Source organism: Hypomesus transpacificus, chromosome 19, assembly GCF_021917145.1.
Source record: "Hypomesus transpacificus isolate Combined female chromosome 19, fHypTra1, whole genome shotgun sequence".
Taxonomy (NCBI): Eukaryota; Metazoa; Chordata; class Actinopteri; order Osmeriformes; family Osmeridae; genus Hypomesus; species Hypomesus transpacificus.
In genome coordinates, this window is record NC_061078.1 from 8,847,026 (window position 1) to 8,870,642 (window position 23,617).

The 23,617-nt window shown below is 38.9% G+C and overlaps 2 protein-coding genes across 3 annotated transcripts in view; one reads left to right on the top strand and one right to left on the bottom strand.

Annotated features, from left to right (window-relative positions):
- Positions 1-702: 702 nt before the first annotated feature.
- lingo1b (leucine rich repeat and Ig domain containing 1b) lies at positions 703-10,265 on the bottom strand. The gene is made up of 3 exons (XM_047042673.1): positions 10,192-10,265; positions 9,963-10,093; positions 703-3,646 (listed from the first exon to the last, which is right to left on the bottom strand). The coding sequence occupies exons 2-3, from the start codon at positions 9,972-9,974 to the stop codon at positions 1,790-1,792; spliced, it is 1,869 nt and encodes a 622-aa protein (XP_046898629.1). The 5' UTR covers positions 9,975-10,093; positions 10,192-10,265; the 3' UTR covers positions 703-1,789.
- A 9,985-nt stretch (positions 10,266-20,250) lies between these two features.
- The window catches only part of luzp2 (leucine zipper protein 2), a 70,886-nt gene continuing 67,519 nt past the window's right edge, over positions 20,251-23,617 (top strand). Inside the window, exon 1 of one of the 2 annotated variants that reach the window (XM_047042314.1) lies at positions 20,251-20,458. In XM_047042314.1, coding sequence (XP_046898270.1) covers positions 20,397-20,458 — 62 coding nt within the window. In that variant the 5' untranslated portion in view covers positions 20,251-20,396. The remainder of the gene's footprint in view (positions 20,459-23,617) is intronic. The other variant, XM_047042315.1, reaches the window with a different exon arrangement.

The window sequence follows — 23,617 nt, forward strand, 5'->3', positions numbered from 1 at the left end:
TCCAGGGCCTTGTCACCCATAGGCTAATTTTCTCGTACCGACCGCAAACAAGTTCAGTGAGCATGAGTAAAATGGAAATAACTAAAGCACCATGTGTGTTTCCTTACCTGCACATAAATGTATTTATGTCCCTGCACATAAGAGTATTTGGGATTGTTAGCGATGTTTTTTACATTGCAATTGGAGCATAATTATGCTTGACTACTTTTAGTTGCTGCACTAAGCATTCAGCAATCCATGTTATGCCAAGAAGGATTGTAGACAGTGTCACTTCCAGATTAAGTGGCTTAATGTAGGGGTATCAGAAACATGTAAGATGGTAAAAATATCGGACCCACTACTGTTTACACTCTTCTGCAATTTTGTTTGGGTAAATAATATGTATGTATGTTTATTGATAAAATTATTCAGTATTTCAGAATAATTTCAATCCAGTTCAGTTTGAATCCAACTGAAAAGTCTTGTTTGGCTTCACAGTATAGTCATATTGATTAATTGTTATATTTAATGTAAGTGTTTAATTTTTTATTTAAGATCCGTATATGTTTATTGTATGCACCTTCCTGCTACTGTAAATTCTCTGTTTGTGTGAACTTGCATGGCGAATAAACCAAATTCTGATTCTGATTAGATTTAGATTAAAAAAAATACTATTATGATTCCTTAGATTTAGTGCAAGATTTAAACCTATAATGTTGACGAACGGTTACATTTATGATTAGGGTTATGTTAGGCTGGATTTCGTTGGCAAGGTTTTAAACCTGCAATCTTGAAATGTCAAAGTATGTGTTTTGGATGGCAACTACACTACCATGCAGTAAATTTGTGATTTTGTGGATGTCACAATAAAATCACCTAAAACATACTGTCATAAAGAATGAACTCATCATGTTTTGGGAACACCACTTTCATACACACAGGTTATGATAAAATAATTACCCCAAATGTATACAATGCTATTATTTTAATTGGCCTTTCATCTGTCCATAACACATTATTAACTTCAATACTATGGCTGGGTATTTATTCTACCAAATAAAAAATACATTTAACATGAGCATGTGCATTATAACAGCCTGTTCTAGTTCATTCAAAACAAGAAAACACACAAAGAAAACGTAAGGTATCAAATCATGAACGCCAAAAGTATTGTACGATGATGTATGAAAGTTTTTTGTATGAATATGTGACTATACAAAACAAGGGTTTGGAAAGCACAGTGCTGCTGCACATGCACCTGGAAAAATTAACAGAATACCGTACATCTTACAATACTTATCAATCATCTCAGTCATTGACTTTCTAGGATTGTCAAGCATAATACTTTGGAAAAATAAATGAACTAATTATTTACTCTCGCTCTTGTCTCAATCATGATATTGTGCCTCTTGCCATGAACTGCGACCTTTGAAAAGTTTTGTGCTTTCAACTATTCTTTTTACCAATGCTTCTCTGTCCATTGCTTAATGTACATGGAAAGAACAAGAAAAATACATTTAGTCAAAAGGCTAGATAAGGTTGACAATCTCCCTTTACTGACACAAAGGAGCAAACAACAGGACTGGCTTATGTATCTATTGCCCATAAAAACTGACATAAAGTCCAATACTTGAAATTCAGCATTTGCTTCTTAAGATTCAGTCCCTGAAGGTAAAACAGTCTTGGATATCGTCTCAAGAGACCTTTTCAGCTGTGTATGTTCTGAAACTCCCATCAATTCAACATGTATTGCAAGATCATATTGTATACAACCTCCTTTAAAGTCAGTGAGGTTACCAATATCTGAGTCTCACATCATTTTCATGTTGAATTTACGTGGGGCATCAGTAGGACTGCCTTCACCGGCGTCTGCCTTTCGTGGCACATACTCAATCTCTATGTTTGGCTTTGCGTTACCTTTCCCCCTACTCCACAGAAACAGGATAACAAGACAGAAGAGGACAACACCAAGGAAAGAGATAAATCCCATGGTAGTGGCTATAACCAGAGTCTTCACATCAAACGGGAAAGGAACCATGGTCCGGGTTCCGTTGGCACCATCGTCGCTGGGCTGGTTAGAAATAAAGGCAAACGTTTTGTTGGGCTGATGGGGCCAGTTGGGGGAGTAACTGTGCACATGCAGATGGGCTGGTCTTGAATCATTTCCAGCTGCATTGATCGCAGTGCACAGGTAGGTACCGTTGTCCTGGATTTGAGCATAGCGGACCTCTAGTGTTCCTTCAGCTGACACTGTAAGTCGGCCAATGGATTTGGCTGTGATGAACTGCTTCCTGGGAGATAGCCACATTATCACAGGAGCTGGATCACCATCTGCTTGGCAAGTGAAATGCACAGTGGTCCCCTCATCCACATGCCTCTGTAGGGCTTTGTGGTCTCGAATTTTAGACTTTTGGCAGGTGAAGTAATCAGAAGGGAGAATATCGGGGAAGTCTTTAAATTCTTTGCCCTGCACAGCACTCGGTGAAAAGCAGGTGGGTTGCTGCCGGTTGAAGTTGAGCCTCCAACGCCGGCGAAAGACCCACAGCAGTCGACAATCGCAGGATAGGGGGTTATCATATAAAGCCAGGGTCTCCAGATTCCCCACTGAGTGAAAGACAGACTCTTCAAGGGTGCTCAGGCTATTGCTGGATACGTTGAGGATTCTGAGGTGGTTCAGTCCACGGAAAGAGTAGGGCTCGATAGTTGCTAATCTCCCTCCCACCAAGTAAATAGCTTGGAGTTTGATTAGATTGTGCAGTTTGTTTCCTTCCACATTGTGAATGGGATTAAAGGACAGGTTCAGAAAGCGAAGGTGCCCAAGATGTCGGATAGCTTGATAGGGGATTGCAGTCAGATTGCAGTTTGTGATGGTCAAAGATGTTATGTTTAGTCCATACAGGCATTTCGGCGTCATTGTTTCCAGGGAGGGCCAATGAGAAATCTCTAAGACCCTGAGACGGTACAGCCTCTTGAAGGAGTAATCTCGGATGACATTGACACTGAGATGGCGTAGCCGAAGCGATAGCAGGTTTTGCAGATGGCTCAGGGCCTCCGTGGGCACAGATGTTAGGTTGCATCTCTCCATGGTGAACCTTTCTAAATTGCTTAGTCCATGGAAAGCTCTGGGTGAAATGAAAACCAGATCATTATCACCCACTTCCAGGGTTTTCAGATTGTAAAGCTCCTGGAACATATAGTCCAGCAGGATCACAATGTTGTTCTCACTAATATCTAGTTGGGTGAGGTTGCTGAGACCTGTGAAGACTCCCAGCTGAATGAGCTTGAGATGGTTAGTGCGCAGTCCTAGAGTCCGCAGACCGACAAGGTTGCTAAAAGCCCCAGGCTCGATGGACGAGATAGTATTCTCATTCAACTGCAACTCCTCTAGCTGAGGGTAGCTGATGAACTCTTCGGGCCCCAGGCTTCTCAGGCGGTTCTTGCTAAGATCTAGTAGTCTAGTCTCAATGGGTATGCCTTCAGGAAGTGTTGCCAGTCTCCGTCGGTGGCACACTACCGAGCGCTCCTGAGCATTGCACTCACAGCGGGACGGACAGCCTGTGGTTGAGCCAGACAGCACAGTGCCCAGCATCAGCACCAGGATGGGCTGCCAGCATGCCACCAGGTAGCTGTGCCCACCTGCCTCCCCAGAAACCATCCTTCTGTTTACCTATGTAAACACAAGGAAATAAGAGGGTTAAGTTATATGTTAGTTGTGTTTTCCAAGTATAAGTAGTGTATATATGTCAAGTATTTTATAAAGGATATAACTATGCTTACATGTGTCATTGTCATTCATATATTTGATCAGTTTGCAACTTGAATTTTAAAAACTCAAATTAAATCAGTATACAGTGTTGTCTCTGAAATATTTAAATGTTGTGTTGCATCTTGTGGCTAGTCCATTTCCTCTTTTGAGCTTTTCTGAGAAAAAAGCTGTTGAAAGTAAATGTATCACCAAAACTATTACTGCTCTGCTCTTGACCTATTTTAAAATATAATTTCATTGCCCTTCATAGCGTAAATACATTAACCCATTTAAACTCAATTTGTTTAATTGTCTCTGTTCTTCTTTGGAGCATGCAGCTCTCATTAGCAATCAGCAGCATATAAATGAACAAACAGTGACTTAGGTATTGTTTCAAGGATTCTATACATTAGATTTCACAAATATGTTGCTTGGAAACTAAACAGATTATTTCTATCCAACTGTCTGGATGTTGACCTTGGTGTGATACACCACTGAGATTGCTGCCAAGCAGCAATAAATGAAGAGAGAGACTCTTTGAGCTTTTTTTAACCCTATTTTCTTTCGACTCGGGTGCTTTAACTTGTAGAAGCCTTCAAGCTCTGCTTCCCACATTGATCATACAATTTGAGCCCCAGCCTTGTATGTGGGATAGCTTCTCTGACAAGTCTTATGCTAACTCAGAATAATAGCTCTGGGCTCTTTTTATTGAGAGGACTCTACGTGACCAAAACCAAAACAAAGCTAAAGGGACAAGTGAAAATCAGTAGACGATGCAATCGTTTCTTTCTCTCTTGGTAATGAAGACTGGTAGACAATAGATTTTGTGCACAACACAAACTTCTAACAGAGGTTTACTTGTGAATTGTTACCATCACTTCCTCAAGCTATTTGGAAATATATGACTACAAAATATTGGACGGTTAGTACATTTACCTCTGCTACCATGTTTGGTTTCCAAGATGGGATGTAATGGACACCAAATGATACTGTACATTATTAGAATATAAATAAGATTTATATCCAATGGATATTATGCCCTGTTCTATTCATCTTCTACATGACACTTACTGTAATCTACTAACTCTCATTTTATTCAAACATTTCTCCTATAAAAATATTTAATTATGATAATGAAATGTATCTATAAAGCTAGCATATACTCCTAAATATGTAAAAGGAGAAGTGTAATGTCTCTATAAAACTGTAGTGGATTATCAATAGAGTATCAAGTGGAAAAACGGTTATCTACTGTATAATCAAATATTCATAATGTCGTCCCTGAGAAGTGATAGCTGAATCAGCTATTTAGACTGATTGAATTAGCAATAATGACGTTGGTGCAAGTTATCATTATTGTTAACAATAGAAGTGAGTGTTGGTTGCCCAGCAGTGGTCCTTGATCCGGCCTTGTGTTTTGTGAGGTGTGGGACACATTTTTGTTGAACAAAATATCCAACTGACAGGGTGGGTCAAAGGATTCTGCCCATGGTGTATAAACTCAAATTACACTTTACAAATGCCAGGTTGTATTAAAGTTATAGCATTACTATGCAAAGGACTGTTATTTGAACATATACAGCAAACCAGTAGGTGTCTATTCCACTTCTTCTCTAACTGAAATGGTTTATTTATTTTGCTTCAAATTCAAAGTCTGCATCAGTTGTTGTATGTTTTTTTTATGCAGTGTGGTGACATGCACAATGAGAGTGATCTGAATTGTGTCCAGCACTTCAAAAATCACTTGTAAGAGTCAGTGTAATAGTACATTGCATTTAGATTAATTAAAGGATTCAAACGTGATTCAAAACATCCTAAGAACGTCAAACGACTCAATAGTTTTATTGCTCTGTTTTGAATTACTTTTCAAATCACAAACGTTTGAATTAGAATTTATAGCACAATCATATTTATTTCCACTTTCGGAGGAGAAAATCCCCCCACTGAAATGTAAATCCTAGAACTCTCTCTCCCTGGAACTATTTCTCTCCACCTGTCTCTATTCACCCCCTCTTCTTTAGACAATGACCTTGGGAGGAATCACAGTGGACATATAGCCTCTCTCTTTCACTTCTCTCTCTTTGACTGCTAGCTGACAACACTAAGATTGAGATCAAAGCATGAATTTTTGAGAGACAAGAACCTGTTAAATTGACTTAAGGCAAAAATACTGGACACCTTGATGATGACATCTACATCCGTACTTGAGAAAGACTGTGAAAAAAATAATCTAATGTTCCCACTTTGCTTGTCAGTCACAGGAGTTAAAGTACATAACAGCTTCAGCAAAGAAACCGAGAAGATCAACATTTTGATCCATGTCCACTCAACAGTAAATTATCAAGGGGAAATATTTTAACAAATGAATGTAAAATGAAATACTTTGACAACTGTTTAATCTTTTCCCTGTGTTCAACAAATGATGTTTCAAGTCTTGCTCCTGTCTTTACCAGGACCAATGCTTACACATTTGAAGTAAACAGAAAAAATGTATGTCAAGCATAAGGTAGTGATGATTCTAGAGAGAATCTGAGATGATGTGGAAATACATTTTTACTGCTCTATTTGAACAGGGAATGTTGTTCACCTTCCAAATCATGTGTCTGCAACACAAAATCCCAGATGACTGTCCCATTACACTGTAGTACATGTTAATATTGCAAGATGGGCTGAGATAAGATTACAATTTGGTGCTATGAAATACATACTAAAACAGTATAATAGTCTTTTTGGTTGATTTTCAGGAATATTTTTTGCTTTACTCCCTGTAGTTCCCCGTGCATGCAGGTAAAAAACCCAAAACAATCATTCCTGATGTGTTCAATGCCTATTACTTCTCTTCAGTGACCATAATCAGATTGAGTTATATGTTATAAAAAGTCACTGGACTGCATCACTTAAAATCAAGAGGATAGTCGATGTTGCTATAAAGTGTAACTATTTGTACAGTACCACAAATTGTACAGTAATCACCCCTTGTATCACATTATCAAGGTTTCAACTGAGGAAACCAAACGCATACTTCAGTGTAGAAACATTTCACTCTGCATCATCAAAGCATGAATTACCTTTACAAGATGTACAGGACATGTAGTATTAGATACAAAATACAATATATGATTCAGGGAACATCAGACTTATGCAATATGCAAACAACCATGGTTTATGACACATCTCGGCAAGCACCAACGGGAAAGTCAACATGTACCGTCAGTTGGTTTCAATTCATTTGGATGCTTTGTTCTGTATAAAATGGCTTGTGGTTTGAAGTCTGCACTGAGTCTAATTGGTAATATTTCCACATGGATCTGTCTTTCGGCTGTCTGACAATGTCTAATAACTTTTCCTCATTAACACCCATTCCGCTTGAAATTCACCGCTATATTCAGCCTAAGCTGGTAATTACACAAACCTTTTCCCCTCTGAACCAACAGGGATACTAGTTTGGAGTTGAATTGGAAAGAAATGGGGCTCAATGCAATCCCTGAGGCAATTCTTCACTGGCCAAGCTTCTTAGACCCCTTTATCGACAGTACAATGAGTGATTTTGTTAGATTTCATACGAAATCGCACATATAATAATTACCAGTGAGCCTCACATTAATTTAGGCAAATCTCCACGCTAGAGTCTCACAACTAGATTCACTGAAATATTCACAACAGCATTGTAACATCGGGGGAACAGAATCACTGGATCCATTTTTTAATACATAGAAATGCCTGAGTATGAAACCAGTCAAGTGTAGGAGTCAGAGGGAGACTCAACCCCCTATCTGCCTCTATGGCTGTCTCATATTTTACATAAAGCTGTTATGATTAAATTTAAATGGGGGAGGCTGCTGCTGAGGAGCAGCACTGTGACCTTCTGAATACATTTATGGAAAATGAGATTGAGTCCTCTCTGACTGATCTGCCTGGTGTCTTCTCATCTCTTCCTGTCACCAGGCTGGACCATACATGTTGTCTGACCTTCTTTATTGTGTCTCCTTTTAATAGTGACAGAAAATAACTATTATGTTGCAATGCCCTAATTCTAGAGGTTCCTTTTGTCAGTTGGACCCCCTCAATAACCAGTTGCTGCCATTTTATAGACGATTGTGCTGCCATGTCCTGATTTCAGAGGCTTCTGTCAATAAGTCCTGCTGCCGTTATTTACAGAAAGTCCAACCATCTTGACGGCCCTGTCTCTTTGGGGTGACAAAAATAGACCATTATCCATATGATCCTTCCATTTTATCCCTGTGTTACTCGGTAAAAGCAGAATTATCCTACCTAGAACATGAAGAAAGACAGTCGTATACTAAATCTGCATAATGCAGGGATGTATACTGCACTGCGTTACATTTTCAATTCATTAAATGCTTGAGTTTACAGCCGATCATATCATTTGGACAGGCAGTTTATTAACTGTATAACATGATACAGTATATGGATGTACTGTGTAATATATAAGACATGAGATCATGCCTTCATGTTGGCTAACCATACAATGACAAAAAATATAGATCTCATCAGGATTTAATCATCTACAGTAGACGACAATCAAAGAGGTCTCTTTGAAAGATAATTTCTCATCATTAATATCATCCATTATATTGATTTTAAATAGTATTATATTATTATATGACCAAGCATGTGATCACTTGTATGCAATACATTAAAGTACATTTACATCTGTACTTTTCAGTACAGATTTCAATTTGAAACCACATAACCTGATTAATCAAATTGTAGTATAGTACTCCGTCTTGGAATTGCAAAGAGTCTATATACATGTTTGAAATAATTTGGGGGAAAAAGATGTACCCAATGGGAAATTTTACAAAGGCTGCCATAAAATCAAATTGGAAGATTAAAGCAATAGATAAAATTGTAGTGTAACAGTAATTGTGCTTTGGTTGGCTTACAGAGTCAGAACAGTTTTGAGTTGACTACTTCCTGTCTGATGTGTCACAATTCTGCAAACATCTACATAAATACACCAGCGGAAAGTGTATTGAAACAATCTGGAATGGGGTTGCACGGACATGGTTTTAAAAGGCAATTCATGAACTGACAATTACATAATGCATGTATTTCATTGAATCAGCATAGCTGATGATGCATGTTTATGGGTCAGACAACTGTAATATTGGGCCATGCAAAAGATAAACTCATGTTGGGCTTGGCACGTTGGGTACTTTAACCCTAAACAATATTGATTTGGGGGTAAAATGTGGTTTCTCATGTCCAAGCAGTGATAATTAATGTTTTATATTAAATGATTACAGCACATTAGTTGAAGGTTGAACACACTTTTTTTAATCTAACCTATTTCTGGGAGTCTCAGAGAACATCAAACATTGTGGCGCCTCTGTGCATAAGCAAACACTTCACCTGATGTGTCAACCTATGGCTTGCAGCTGTAGTGCTGCACGCTTAACATGGGAGCATAGGAGTCTATGCCAGCATACTGCAGACACCATTATGAAGAATGCAAATAGTAAAGGCTGCAAGATGAAAGGAAATGACTGGATTGTTTGACCTACATACATAATGGAACAAAGATTCCACCCACCCCCACCTTGCAACCTGTGGCACTTGAAATACCTTTATGATATTATTTAACCCCAGGGAATGAATACAGCAAATGCTTTGAGATTAAATAGGTGCATTTACATAACCAAAGCAAAAAGATGTTAGGCCAGACGCGTTTATGGTCCCCTAAAAAACGCTAATAAGAGATGATTAGAAGGGAACAACAATCAGTATGGTAAAGCATTCAATCAGAAACAAAAAGCTTGAACACTCCGTTGCTCACCCTGCAAATACTGTTGGAATACACAGACACAGGTGCACACACAGATTTTCATACAGATGAACATCGAAGCAATACACTGGTAAACACACATGTAGGGGCATCGTAACACATAAAAAACAAACAGGTGCAAACACACACATACAGAAATACACATGAACAAACACACATTCCTTCTCGCTCCCATACAGTACATACATTTCCACATGCATGCAATCAGTGAGCTGCATTTACACATAGGACCACAAAACATTGCATTGGGATGACACAGCAAAAATAATTTGAGCTAAATATTGAATAAATCATGCCCTCTTTTTCTGTCCTTTCAAATTTTTGCAGTCGTTAATTTCTTCTCCGGTGATTCTACCCCAGCACTGCACCATAATAAATCTGATTCAGTGCATCAGTGCTTAAAGCCAAAGGAACAGACACAGTCCTTACCAGGATCGTCATGCGGAGAATTCTAATTCAAGCTGCTCCATGTTGCCGAGGAAATCCAAAATTCATCAGAGAGGGGGGAGAGAGGGATTGAAGTGGCCATTGGGAGGGATTCAAATGGAAAAAGCGAATTCCTGAGGAAAGATAAAACAATTAGGGTCCCTGGGCGAGGGGCACGAGAGATTTCTCTGTCCTCCAGATGCGCTAAATCCGGCAACACTGATAGGCTCACATGTAAACAGAGGCTCCGGTGGCTTGCACACGCTTACATACATGCTGCACCTAGCTGAGCGAGGCACCAGTGTGAGGGAGACAGGGAGAGAGAGAAAGAGAGAGAGAGAAAGAAAGGAAGGGAGGGAGGGGCCGTTGCTGAGCAAGGTAGAAGGAGGAGCTGCAGTGTATTGGGAGACAAGAAGGGAGGGGTAGGTAACAGAGGAAAGAAATAGATAAAGAAATGCTCTCTGATTGCAATGACAGCATCTTATGAATGCTGTTTACTTGAATGTCCCCATTTCCAACTTGATTCAAATTAGCTGGGGAGAGTGAAGGGGATTGAGGAAAGACAAAGAGGAAAATATACAGAATGAGGAAGCAGCAGACAGATGAAGAGAGTGGGAAGGAGCATGGGGGAGAGACACAGCAAAGAAAATAAAGGTGGTGTGTGTGTGTGTGTGCATAGATGGTGGGGTGGAGGTTGCTAGAATCACGTGCTGTCAGTAATTAAAAACCACATTTAATGTGTCTCAGTATTTCAGAGTTGCAAAGGGAAAGGTAGAGATTTCTGTTAATTGGAGGAATTTGAGCATGGCATTGTACTAGCAGAAGAGAAAAGAGGAGAGAGAAGATTAGCGCTTTCTGTATTTTAGCTGCCAAGATTCCCACATCATTTCCTGTCGCTGTCATATGATTAATGCATCCTATTATCCAGAGCGTAGTAATCATCAGACAAATGTACCTCCGCCATGTTACAAGCAAGGATGTATGACTGAGGGTGTATGAGTGTAAGGCAGAGACACGGGCTGTGGGAATGCAAGAGTGGGCGACCAGATTGGTGGTGTTTGGCAGGAGTGTTTCCGGTGTGTTCATGGGAGATTAGTGCTCAGGGTACCAGGTTTTAAGGAGGTGTTGTAATTGGGGGCTGTATTTCCTGCACGTTTTAAATAAATATGTAACCTTAATATAGGTTTGGGATGAACTGAGGGAGGAGAGAAATTGACAATCTAATGACTGTAGTTGCCCAGAATATATGTTGCAAAATAAAATAGATCAATAGTAAACACAAACAACGCACAAACAGAACAAATGAAGTATGGTATGTAATGCATATTTACATTGGAGGTAGGGGAAGCACAAAGGGGGAACATAAACAGTGACAAAGACAAAACTACACTAGAAAATATTGAAACAAGTGTGAAGGGACTATAGTGCAGCTTTTAACCAACCAAAGGGTCACCTAAATCTAGTTTCATGTAAAAGTACCAAACAGAGGTGTATCATATCGGAAATAATAGAAATATGGCAAGATGTCTACTAGCAGTGCAAAAGTGAAAAAGATTGGCTGCCACATACAGCTTTCATAACTTGAAGTGAGTCTTACAAAGCCATGAATTATTGAACGCCACCTGCATCAAATCCTGATCTTTTGTCCAACTTCCCAGGAGACTCAGGACTCAAGGCTTTTTCCAGCTTTATTTAGCTTCCCTCTTCTACTCACTAGAAAATGATAATCTTATTTGCTGCACATTCATATTTTCCCAGTGGGAGAACATGACGGTTGCTTCCATATGAGGTCAAACTCCTCGGTAACATATGTTTCCAGAGTTTGTTCAGAAAACTGTGATGATCTTCGGGAAGCCTGGCCTTTTGGTCATGCCCTGCATCAAGTCTGATTGACAGTACAGTACAGTATAATTATTTTTGTCAAACACAATATGTTTCATTCTATATTATGCATGTACTGTACATCTTTAAATAATAAATGTAAAAAAACAAAATTCTGAACCAGTGTTTTTTCTTTAGAACCATATGCCTTGCTTTTCTGTGCTGTTTGTCTTGAACACCAATGGTAGGAAATTACATCAATCAAGAATTCAATTATCTTCTCACAAAACAGACAGTTCCGTAAGGACATATCGAGTGAGACAGAGGTTAAGATATTATCAACAGCTTGAAAGTAGTCCCGTAGACTGCTCTTGTTGTCCTGGGGTTTGGTGTGTGACTCAGTCTTCCAGGCTATGGCTGCCACCTCAAGTTACAAAACTGGTCAACCTCTCACTGCATCAAAGGAAAGTGAATGACCTCATTACAGGATGGATGGAATCTCAGTCTCATTGCCAAGGTGGAACTACAAATTGAATCACAGGGAACAGCCCACTCAGGATGTTGCGGGTGCTAAGGTACAGCAGATATCAAACAACACCGGGGATTTGGTGCTGGCTCATTCGATTTCTGAAATATAGCATCCCAGGCCTCTCTGAGGAATGGCTTTGATTCAAGAGCAAACAAAGCAAAGAGTGATGGGACAGTAAGTAGGTACCAATGTAATGCTCAGTGAATCATAACAATGATAAATTGTGGATACAATTAAGTGAAATGTTTCCCTTGCAAGTGGACAGAAACAAAGCAGGTGACATGTACTCGTTCCACCCAAGCCAAATTTGCAAATGCTGCATTTTAAAACATTTGTTGTTTTCCCATTGACTCTAGGTTTTGTACACTTGTACAACAATATACTTACAACAGCCACAACACATTAACATGCTTAGCGTACAATTTGAATCCATCCAAAAACATACACAGCAACATCTCCAGAGCATAACTTTAAAACAATTATGTGTCAGACATGTTGCATATTTTATGTTTCTTTTATTTTTTTTGCATATCATTATTTGGTACTAGAGGCCCTACAATGACATTATTATCAAGAGTTTCTTTTAGCAGTATTCAAATGAGCTGTTGGCTACAATTTAATAAGATAGAATAGTCTATGATCTGACTATGCTGGTATAAAATATTTTTAAGGATTCATTTATAGACAATTCTTTAAGAACAGGAATTTGTGAAGTAGCCTCTAACTTTGACAGGATTGGAATGTCAACCTAGCCTCTTTCAAAAAGGAAATGGTAGACTTATCCTATGGCACCATCTTCTGGATGAAAGCACTTATAACTATATTCTGGTGGCAAGGCTCTGAAAATGTACAATTTAGCTAATTGAAATTGGCTAGATAAGCTACTGTAGCAAGCGATTAACACTCTTAGATTGCTTTCAACTGGTAAACGTAAGGAATACAATTTTCTCAAACCGAATATCCCATTGTATATCATTAAATGTGACCACACAAACTAATTTCCTGATCTAAACAACCAGTTGTACAGTGCAATAATTGTTAGTAGTTGTCCCTAATATATAGCCAAGTGGTACACTGCGTGACCAATTCCCCAAGTTCCTGCCACATCCCAGGAGATGGGGGAATTGGTTGAGCCTGCTGAGCTATGGGCCTCCCCTGCCAGAGAGAGATCATCCCACACAACTATGTCCAGAAGACACCAGACAGCCAGCTGCAGCCAGAGTTTGGACCTTGTTCAAGTCGCCGTGCCAGCTCTCACTTGCCCACCGACCCAGGTGTCTTGTCCGTCGACTGGAAACCCATGGCCTGGCACACGTGTTAGGAGTTATCATCAGACCTGAGTTGTAGTTCAGGGCCACCTCGTGAAAGAACTGCTGTGCAGGGCCTGCATCCTGTTTCACACCTTTATCCAACCCCCAGTTGATGTCACTTCAACCAGTTATCTTCCTGATAACTCCAATCACCAATGTTAACAGGGTGGTCTATCTAAGACCAGGGGGTCCCCTGACATTTTGCCAATCTATCAAGGAAAGGATATTTAAACTATCTAAACTACTATGACTCAGTAGGGTTTCTAGGACAGAGAGCTGTCATGAGGCAGAACATACGGTCAAGATAATGTCTGTCCATTCACATTACTATGAGTCTCCTGACTTCACCATCTCAGCAGATGTACGTCCCCTGTCACATAGCTACAGGTTCTATCTTTATGAGGCAAGACATTTTACATTTATCTGCAGTCTTTCTTACTGTAAATAAGACATACACTATATTACCAAAAGTTTTTACTCGGCTATCCAAATCAGTGAATTCAGGTGCACAAAGCAAGGGCCATAAAGACATCGATGATCGAGTTTGGTGTGGAAGAACTTGACTGGCCTGCACAGAGTCCTGACCTCAACCCGATAGAACACCTTTGGGATGAATTACAGTGGAGACTGCAAGCCTTCTCGTCCAACATCTGTCTGACCTTAAAAATGCACTTCTGGAAGATAGGTCAAAAATTCCTATAAACACACTCCTAAACCTTGAGGAAAGCCTTCCTAAAAGAGTTGAAGCTGTTATAGCTAAAAAGGGTGGGCCGACATCATATTAAATCCTATGATTTAAGAATGGGATGTCACTCACGTTCATATGCGTGTGAAAGCAGACGAGCGAATACTTTTGGCAATATAGTGTATTTCATCATTAAAAAGTATGTTTTCAATGCCTCAGGCTGCTCCACTAGGATTAACTTAAATAATTAATTAAAGTAGCATTTCAAAATGATCTGTGTTCCACTCAGTACCACCCACAAGGTGCACTCCCATACACATAGATGGCAGCAAAGGTTGGCTAGTGACTGACTGTTGGAGAAAAACAAGAGACACAATGCATGACACATGCAGGACAGGGAATACTTTGAATGTCTGTTATAGGGATACATTTAATATTATGGCCGATGAAGCATGATTTCCTTACATTTGTGTTACACAGGCAATGAAGAAACAAGGAGGCATATCTGACCTAAAGCCAGTGCTAATAGATAAGGGGAGACGTCTCTCTATCAGTGATTTATAATCTGCTGTGGGTCACATAGGAGTACTGCCAGTAGTGCCATGATCTAATTTTCATAGGAATTGGAATTTGCCTTCGCTTACCTCCTATTACGATTATTTTCTGCCATATTAAGCATTGAGTATTAATGGATTCATGAAAACTAATCAAACAATACTAATTACAAACCTGGTTCTATAGCTAAAATTGTCTAAATGAAACTGGCAAATGAAGTGTAAAATTATGTTCATATGTATTTTTGGTCCGCTATCCCTTGGGAACATAGATAGCCTGGCTCTGCCCTCCTACGTACTTCCGCTCAATTTCGATTTGGCTTCTGTACAAATGAAATGTAAGAGGGTCTGGTTAGGACCAGTCTATTGGGAACATACCTTGCTCTTTACTTTGCAAAGATTCTGTGACAGATATTCTTTTAGCCGGTTGTCTAAAACCAGCAACAGCTCACTCTGCAAGCTGATGCATAACACACTGACAGGTATAGCTATTTGAAAAGGGGTTAGGGGGAATTGGCCTTATAAAAATTGATAAAGTATAAATTCACACTAACCTTGCTCCCCTTACCTTCCTCCCTAGTTAACATTAACTGCCTTGCTTTTGAAAAACATGTGGAATGTGCTATTATGTGAAGGTACACTTTCCTTGACCAGAATTTAACTGAGACTTCTGATATTAGCCAGGTTCAGAAGGGATGTACTAAGCCGTCCATCTGTCAGCAGTTAAGATGCTGACAGATGTTTACAAAAACACTGGCTGACTTTGACCTTGTATTATGGTTCTTCGAGAACTTATGTGTACACCTCTCTGCTTGCCAGACGTTTGATACTACTCTTATGGAAGGAACGAAAACCACCCACATTCAGTAGATGGATTAGAGACACCATGTCTTTCTTGAAACTGGAGAAAATCAGATATATTCTGAAATGTTCCACACAGAGCTTTGAGAGAACCTGGACCCCTTTTTTGTCGTACTATGAGAGCATACAAAGCCCACTACAAGAGAAAGATTAGATGGCAACTCCCTGCCCTCTTTCTCCCTTTTATATTTTTCTTACTTCTCTTTTTTGTTTTGCAGCATTGTTGTATGTAATTGTAATGTAATACTCTAATATTTCTCTATATATATACATTCTAAATTCTCTCTTACTGTATTTACTTCTGCTGCATGGGGCAGGCTGGTTGGGGGTGGGTGGGTCTTATTGTGGGTAGGGGTATTACCATTAGATTTGTGATGTGTAAATTGTATAATTGTATTGATTACCCAAAAAACACCAATAAAAAGTGTTAAACAGAGAACTTATGTGTATGTCTTTTCACCATATCTTATCTCATACAAATTATATTACACCACTACAGAGAGCTCTTATTGTGTAGAGCTTTAATGCAGATTCAATAGGATTGTCGTTTCTTTCCTGGCAATAAGCACTAAAATGTAAAAAGGAAGTTCTCCAAACTGTCCCTATCCTATCAGCTTCCATCTGTGGTTTTTATAGAGCTATACAAACCTTGTGAAAAGTAGACCTAATAACCAGATTGCAGAGTAAAATCCCTCTACAACACCAAACTTAGCAGCACTGTAAAGACTAATTACAGTTTTTTTGGGGGCCATATAATGAAAGGTAAACTGTAGATAGTTTAGGAAGTCTTCTATTGGTCTGAGCGCTTTATGTGTAGGCGAACAGAGCATAAAGGGATGCCTTTATAAGAAAGTTTAGCAATGTTTGACAGAAACATTCTGGGCAGTTTCTGCAACATAGTGGTGGACCACACAACACCTGACATTAGTCATTTGAACAGGTGCATGACACATGAAAATGTGAGATGTTCAAGGCTGAATTCAAGGCTGTATTCGCTGTCAAAAGAGCTTCAACAAAGTACTGAATAAAGGATCTGAATGTGGCATTGATTTTTTCTTGTTGTGCATATAAGTTTTTGCTTCGTATTGTGTGTAGACTAATGAGGAATTGAGAACTAATGTACTGTTCCAGAAAATAATTTTGCTGAATGTAGAATGAAAATCCTCAAAACAGTCATGATAGCTCAATGAAATATAAATGATGGCAAGTCTAATGTCTAAAGCTTTTCTGATACTGTTCTCATACTGGTGTCCCCTTCTGTCCATGTTTTTTTTATGTATCACTTTATTTTTGACTTGGTAAGTAAAGTGTATAGTAGGGATCTAATTTTTTTATGAATTCAAACTCAGTCTTTATAGTGCCTACAGTCAGGCATCTTGCTGTGGACTGTGGACTGGTTTTTATAAGTTGTAATTTTAATGTTACTATTTCAGAACGTTAGATGTATCAATAGGGGAGTCAGTTGGCTGCGCGGTTAGAGCTACGGGCTAGTAATCTGAAGGTTGCCAGTTCGATTCCCCGCCGGTGCACATGACATTGTGTCCTTGGGCAAGGCACTTCACCCTACTTACCTGCTACTTACTTGCTAAATGTTAATGTAAACAGTCTTGCCATCTTTAACTTCTAAGTCTATGAATACAGTAAAAAAAACTCCATAAGATTCCTTACTTGTGAGACGTGTTTAGGGTATCAGTTTAAATACAGTAAGTCAGGAGAAACAGTAGATGTATTATTGCAGAGAAACTGAATGTTAACAGGAATTGTTACCATGTGAAGACATCTGAATTTCATTTTAAGAACAATGTAATTTTGTGATATCATTTTTGTGTCATGTTTCTTCTTCAAAAAACGTTTTGCCTGAGACTGCAAAGGCTTTTAACATCAACATCAACAATAATGCTGGAGAGTTGAGTAATCATCATTCTCCCTGACAGATAGCAAAACCATTAGTGTAGAAACCGTAAGCCTTCTTGTGGAGAAGTTCTGAGATGTTGTGAGATGTTCAAGGCTGAATTCAAGGCTGTATTCGCTGTCAAAAGAGCTTCAACAAAGTACTGAATAAAGGATCTGAATGTGGCATTGATTTTTTCTTGTTGTGCATATAAGTTTTTGCTTCGTATTGTGTGTAGACTAATGAGGAATTGAGAACTAATGTACTGTTCCAGAAAATAATTTTGCTGAATGTAGAATGAAAATCCTCAAAACAGTCATGATAGCTCAATGAAATATAAATGATGGCAAGTCTAATGTCTAAAGCTTTTCTGATACTGTTCTCATACTGGTGTCCCCTTCTGTCCATGTTTTTTTTATGTATCACTTTATTTTTGACTTGGTAAGTAAAGTGTATAGTAGGGATCTAATTTTTTTATGAATTCAAACTCAGTCTTTATAGTGCCTACAGTCAGGCATCTTGCTGTGGACTGTGGACTGGTTTTTATAAGTTGTAATTTTAATGTTACTATTTCAGAACGTTAGATGTATCAATAGGGGAGTCAGTTGGCTGCGCGGTTAGAGCTACGGGCTAGTAATCTGAAGGTTGCCAGTTCGATTCCCCGCCGGTGCACATGACATTGTGTCCTTGGGCAAGGCACTTCACCCTACTTACCTGCTACTTACTTGCTAAATGTTAATGTAAACAGTCTTGCCATCTTTAACTTCTAAGTCTATGAATACAGTAAAAAAAACTCCATAAGATTCCTTACTTGTGAGACGTGTTTAGGGTATCAGTTTAAATACAGTAAGTCAGGAGAAACAGTAGATGTATTATTGCAGAGAAACTGAATGTTAACAGGAATTGTTACCATGTGAAGACATCTGAATTTCATTTTAAGAACAATGTAATTTTGTGATATCATTTTTGTGTCATGTTTCTTCTTCAAAAAACGTTTTGCCTGAGACTGCAAAGGCTTTTAACATCAACATCAACAATAATGCTGGAGAGTTGAGTAATCATCATTCTCCCTGACAGATAGCAAAACCATTAGTCTAGAAACCGTAAGCCTTCTTGTGGAGAAGTTCTGAAACAAATGTAGCTTCCCAGTGAGCACTTGAGAGTCCCACTCTAAATTCCACTTCTCACTTTCAGTATTCTGCACTCTAATCCTAGAGGAAACCTAACCTTAAACATATGTTTTTCAAGCAAAAACATAACCCATACTGTGTAACTTCACTATGCAAGAGTCTTGACTTGATAAACATTTTCAGGGAATTACCTCAGCCAACATCTCTAACACAGTGTACAAACAGCCTAATTTTGCCATTTGACAATAATTCTTCATTATTGCTTGAAATGCTACAAGCTAATGCTTTCAGGCTAATGTGCTACATGATTAAGACAGATTACGGTGGCCTAGTGTGGACACTATCCCTGGTAGCCAAGCAAGTTGTGGTCTACAGCACTCATTACATGTGGTCACTGAGGGTTTCCATGCACGGTCGTCTAATTAGACCAAATAAATGAGTGGAAGTCGTTCAAAATTAGGCATCGGGCTACAACTGAGGGACAATGGACTCCAAAATCTATTACATCCATAATAAAAATAATTCATCATGCTTATGGTGTGTGACCTCCACATTTGTAAGGACTGTTTAATATTCCGTCTGTGTTTCATAGCTTGGAGCCTCACTCAGAACATGCTCGAAATCCACTACATAGTGGTGAAGAGCACCAGTCTCTCTAAATCTTTTATTAGGTAAAACAGAAATACCAAAATGGAATGGAGTGAAAAAATAAGTGTGTGAAATTGGAGAGGAAGATATCCTTATTATTGGACATTTTCATCCTTGTTCTACCAATAGCTGAACTTTACTCATATTGAACATTCAAAAGTAAGATGTTGGTTAAAGTATTCAAGTCTGTCAACAGGAAAAATACAAAGATTACATTATGATCACTGGCTCATTTTTCTGCTTATAGCTTTGATTTGAGCTTACGTAATTACAAAAAGACTCACATTGTAAAGATTTTCTGCTTAGTATTGAAGGTGTACGTTATTATTATTATTATTATTATAAGTCTGTCAACAGGAGGGTGGGAGGCAGGGGGAGTGTAATTATATCTTCACATACCTGGCCATGTAATTAGTTTGTCTCTTTATCAGCCATTCACCTGTTGGGTTTAAGTAAACTGGACATTATGAGCATCCCAATTAGAGCTGAATCACAGTTCCTGATAATGGACTCAGTATTTGTTTGTCTTTAGTCCACATGCTCCAATAATTGTTCCTATTGTCCCTTGGGGTACTGATAATAATAGGTTCTGATTGATATGATTGTGGAGGTGCGTCGCCGAGGGAATTCGTCACAGGATAATGGGAAAGAAAGCCTCTCACCACCAGTGGCTGAATTGGATGCTGACATCACAGTGCCATCTCCAAATCCCTCTCCTGTCTCCCTCTGATTTTGCCCCTCCCGGTCTTTCCAATTAATAAGTCTGTCTGTATCCCTGTGTGTTATTTAAAGCTAGAGATCCTCCCTCGCACAGAAACCACAGTGTTGCATCTGTCTGCATCTCTACGTTTGTATGTCTGCGTGTATGCGCACTGACTGTGCTACCAATCCTACCAGCCAGCCAGTGAACGAGCAGCGAGAGAGATAGAGGGAGCGAGACAACGAAAGGGTGAAAAGAAAGCAAATTGAAGGGGAGAGAGAAACGGAGTGTGAGTGCCAGACAAAGCTATGAAATTCATCCAAGCGATTTACCTCCTGCTTCTATGTCCAGCCTTGAGTCTCAACACTAGGTAAGTCGGGAATCATGGCTTTTATTTTACTTTATCCTTTGTGGTTCTGAAAAGAAGAGGGATGAATACGCACAATGGCTAATCTTAGATGCTACTTGAGCTCCGGTCAGTCCTGCCAAATAGGTTTACTAGCTTTGTTTCTGGCATGAGGTGTTTATGAGCTATATAAGCATGCCGAAAAGAGTCTGTAGAGTGACGGGTACAGTAATACTTATCTGTTGAACTATACTCTCCTGCCGTGCCTTGAAATACTCGTTTTTGTTGTGTATTTCACTGCTCGAAACGCCTGAATTGTGGAGACGTTGCTTGCAGGGAGTTGGTAGCAGGTCTTGCATCCTACTGGAAGCAAGCAAGTTGAAGTCAGGAGAACTGGTTTAAGGACCTATGATTTTTGTGTTTGCCACGTTTTTAGAGAGAAAGTGTGTGCTGAATAATGCAGAGAAGATAGTAGAGGATAAACAGATATTGTGGAATATCTTGAAGAATACAGAGAGGATGGAACATGGAGAGGGATGGAGTTTTTGATGATTAATGAAACCATTCATGAAATCAAGCTCCTTCTCCACCAGTGTCTGTCACTACTGCCATAATACGAGTTTTTGTGAGAGGAAATGCAGGGTGGTGACTGTAACATACAAATATCCCACCTACCATGCAATACTAGATTTACTCTGTTAATTCATCTCTCATTTAAACCTTATGGATAATTTTGGCTTGGTTTCGTGGGGACCTCCAAACTCGATATTTGAATGATCAATTAAAATACTGTTGTGCTTTGAAACGTGTAGACTCAAATAAAACATCTGAACAATCCCTGCAGTGATCACCATTATGCAATTCAGTGCATGGTGACAAGGGAGTATCCGGGAGTTTCTATTTATAAATACATTTTTTGTATTTGTATTTTAACTTTTAGTGTTAATGTAGGTGTGAATGCTGATTTACCAACTTTTATTATGCAAATATGAACAGAAATACAGCATTGTTTTTGAGGGAGGCTATAGTGAGCCGGATTGCTCCAACCAAACTCATTTGTTTAAGGTTTAGTGAAATTAGTCCACAAGTGCTGCATGAAAGAAGCCAATTTGCAAATGTATTTCAATCCAGATCCACTTGGCATGGACTGTTGCTGTAAGATAAAACAGTTAATGTAAATACAAAGTTTACATTATGATCACTGGCTCATTATTCTGGTTATAGCTTTGATTTGAGCTTAATTACAACTCACATTGTAAAGATTTTCTGCTTAAAAATCAAGGTGTACATTATTATTATTTGTATTCTAATATGTGTTTGGGAATGTTAGGGTAGATAATTATATTTAATTACTTTCAATGACTAAATTGATGTGCTGGATTTCAAAACTATCACACAAGTTAGGAAAAACCCATGGCTATTCTGAAACTATAAGTGCGTACTGTACTCTGATCTATTGGAAAATCAAAGTCTCTTAAGCCACACTTCCGGCTAACAAATGTGCCCAATTTCCAAAGATGGCAAAGCTTAGACATTCTACTCCTGTGGTTATGGTTCAGGTTATATTTATGGTACTACAAAAAAGGGTTGCACCCGGCTGGTGTCAAGCTTAGAACCCATTGATTACAAACCAAATATATTTATGATCTCCGCCAACCCCAAACAATGACCTTGCACAGCTCTTTTGTATGATATTACACAGTGTGAGTCTCTTTATCAAGTTCTGGGTTAGGTTGGTGTCAATTGTATACCGTGTGGCTTTATACAACTACTGTAGACTTTTTAGTCAGGTCTACTCCAATAACATTCTCTGTAATTGCATTTCTTGCATTTTCTACACTGACTTTTTGATGCCTCCTACCTTGGCAACTACTGTGTCCTAGTAAATGATGATGTGCAGGGGAATGTCCAGAACAACATCAAAAATTCACGTGGTGGACTACAATTGAAAACGGAAGTTCCTTGGATGATAAATATTATGCTGACAGAAGGGTGCATTGCTCATTACATGCACATCTGCCTGTAAATACTAACATATTGCACATAATATGAAATGTGTCTTTGAACTTTGCATATGATCAGACTGTAATAGGAAAGCAGTTTATGACTGGTAATTAACAGCAAGCTAGACCACTAGCTATATTAGCTCAAAATATAGTGTTATCCAGCTAGATTATCTGTATAAATACTGTAAAATGGAGAATTGAATAGGCTTTTGTAATGAGTGCATGATGACCTTGTAGCTATGCATAACAATATCTTCAGCTGAAGGAGTCAAAACCTCTAATTAAAGTGATCAAATAGGATTCTCATTTGGCTTTACTAGAACAAGCCTCAACTCTTAATAGTTAGACATTACTTTTTTTTATTGAAAACACATTTAAATGGAAGATAAACATGAAATACTGTAGGACATTGTTAAAAACTAATCAGGTATGTATTGCCTGCAGTGTGTGTTTGCTTCCTGGATCACATTATTTTAATTAGCCTGCAAGCACATTCATGACAACCGTTGTCCAGTTCAACCAATCTGTTGTCTTATCTGCCACAAAGTGCTTACTCTCGCTTCTACGAAAACCTGCTAAAGATAATCACTTACTTCCGATCAATTCTTTGTTTCAAGGGCCTCTTGATTAATTAAATCAATACATCAAGACTAGCAGGAAAATGGTTAAAACTCAGGAGGATTTTGAATTGAATGTGCCCTTCAAGCAGAACATGATAGAATGTTGTTTTGCATTCCAGTTGAAATCTCTGGACGAGCGTTAATCGAAAAGAGTCTGCGGTCAAATCCTTGTAGTTCAAACAATGTTCGACAGAGGGAGAAACTTCAGATTGACTAGAGGGTCAAGTGTGGGGCGACAGGAAATTAGGCCTAACTACTGACATTGGGTTGATGGTTATATATATATAAATATATATTCACACACACTGAAGGACTGTACATGGTTGGCAGGGTTATTGACCACAGAAACCAATCCTAGACGAATGTTTATCACCTTTGTGATAAAAGGCAGCCATTTCGGATATTGCTTACTGAAGTGTTGAATGCTGTTGTTACTTTTGCTTTGTCTCTCTGAAGAACCTACTTGGCTGCCATGCCAGGTAGTTCAGTTGGCTCTTCGTGATTACAGAGTGAAGGGTCTATCATTATCTTAATTAAATGCCAGTTGATTTATAATG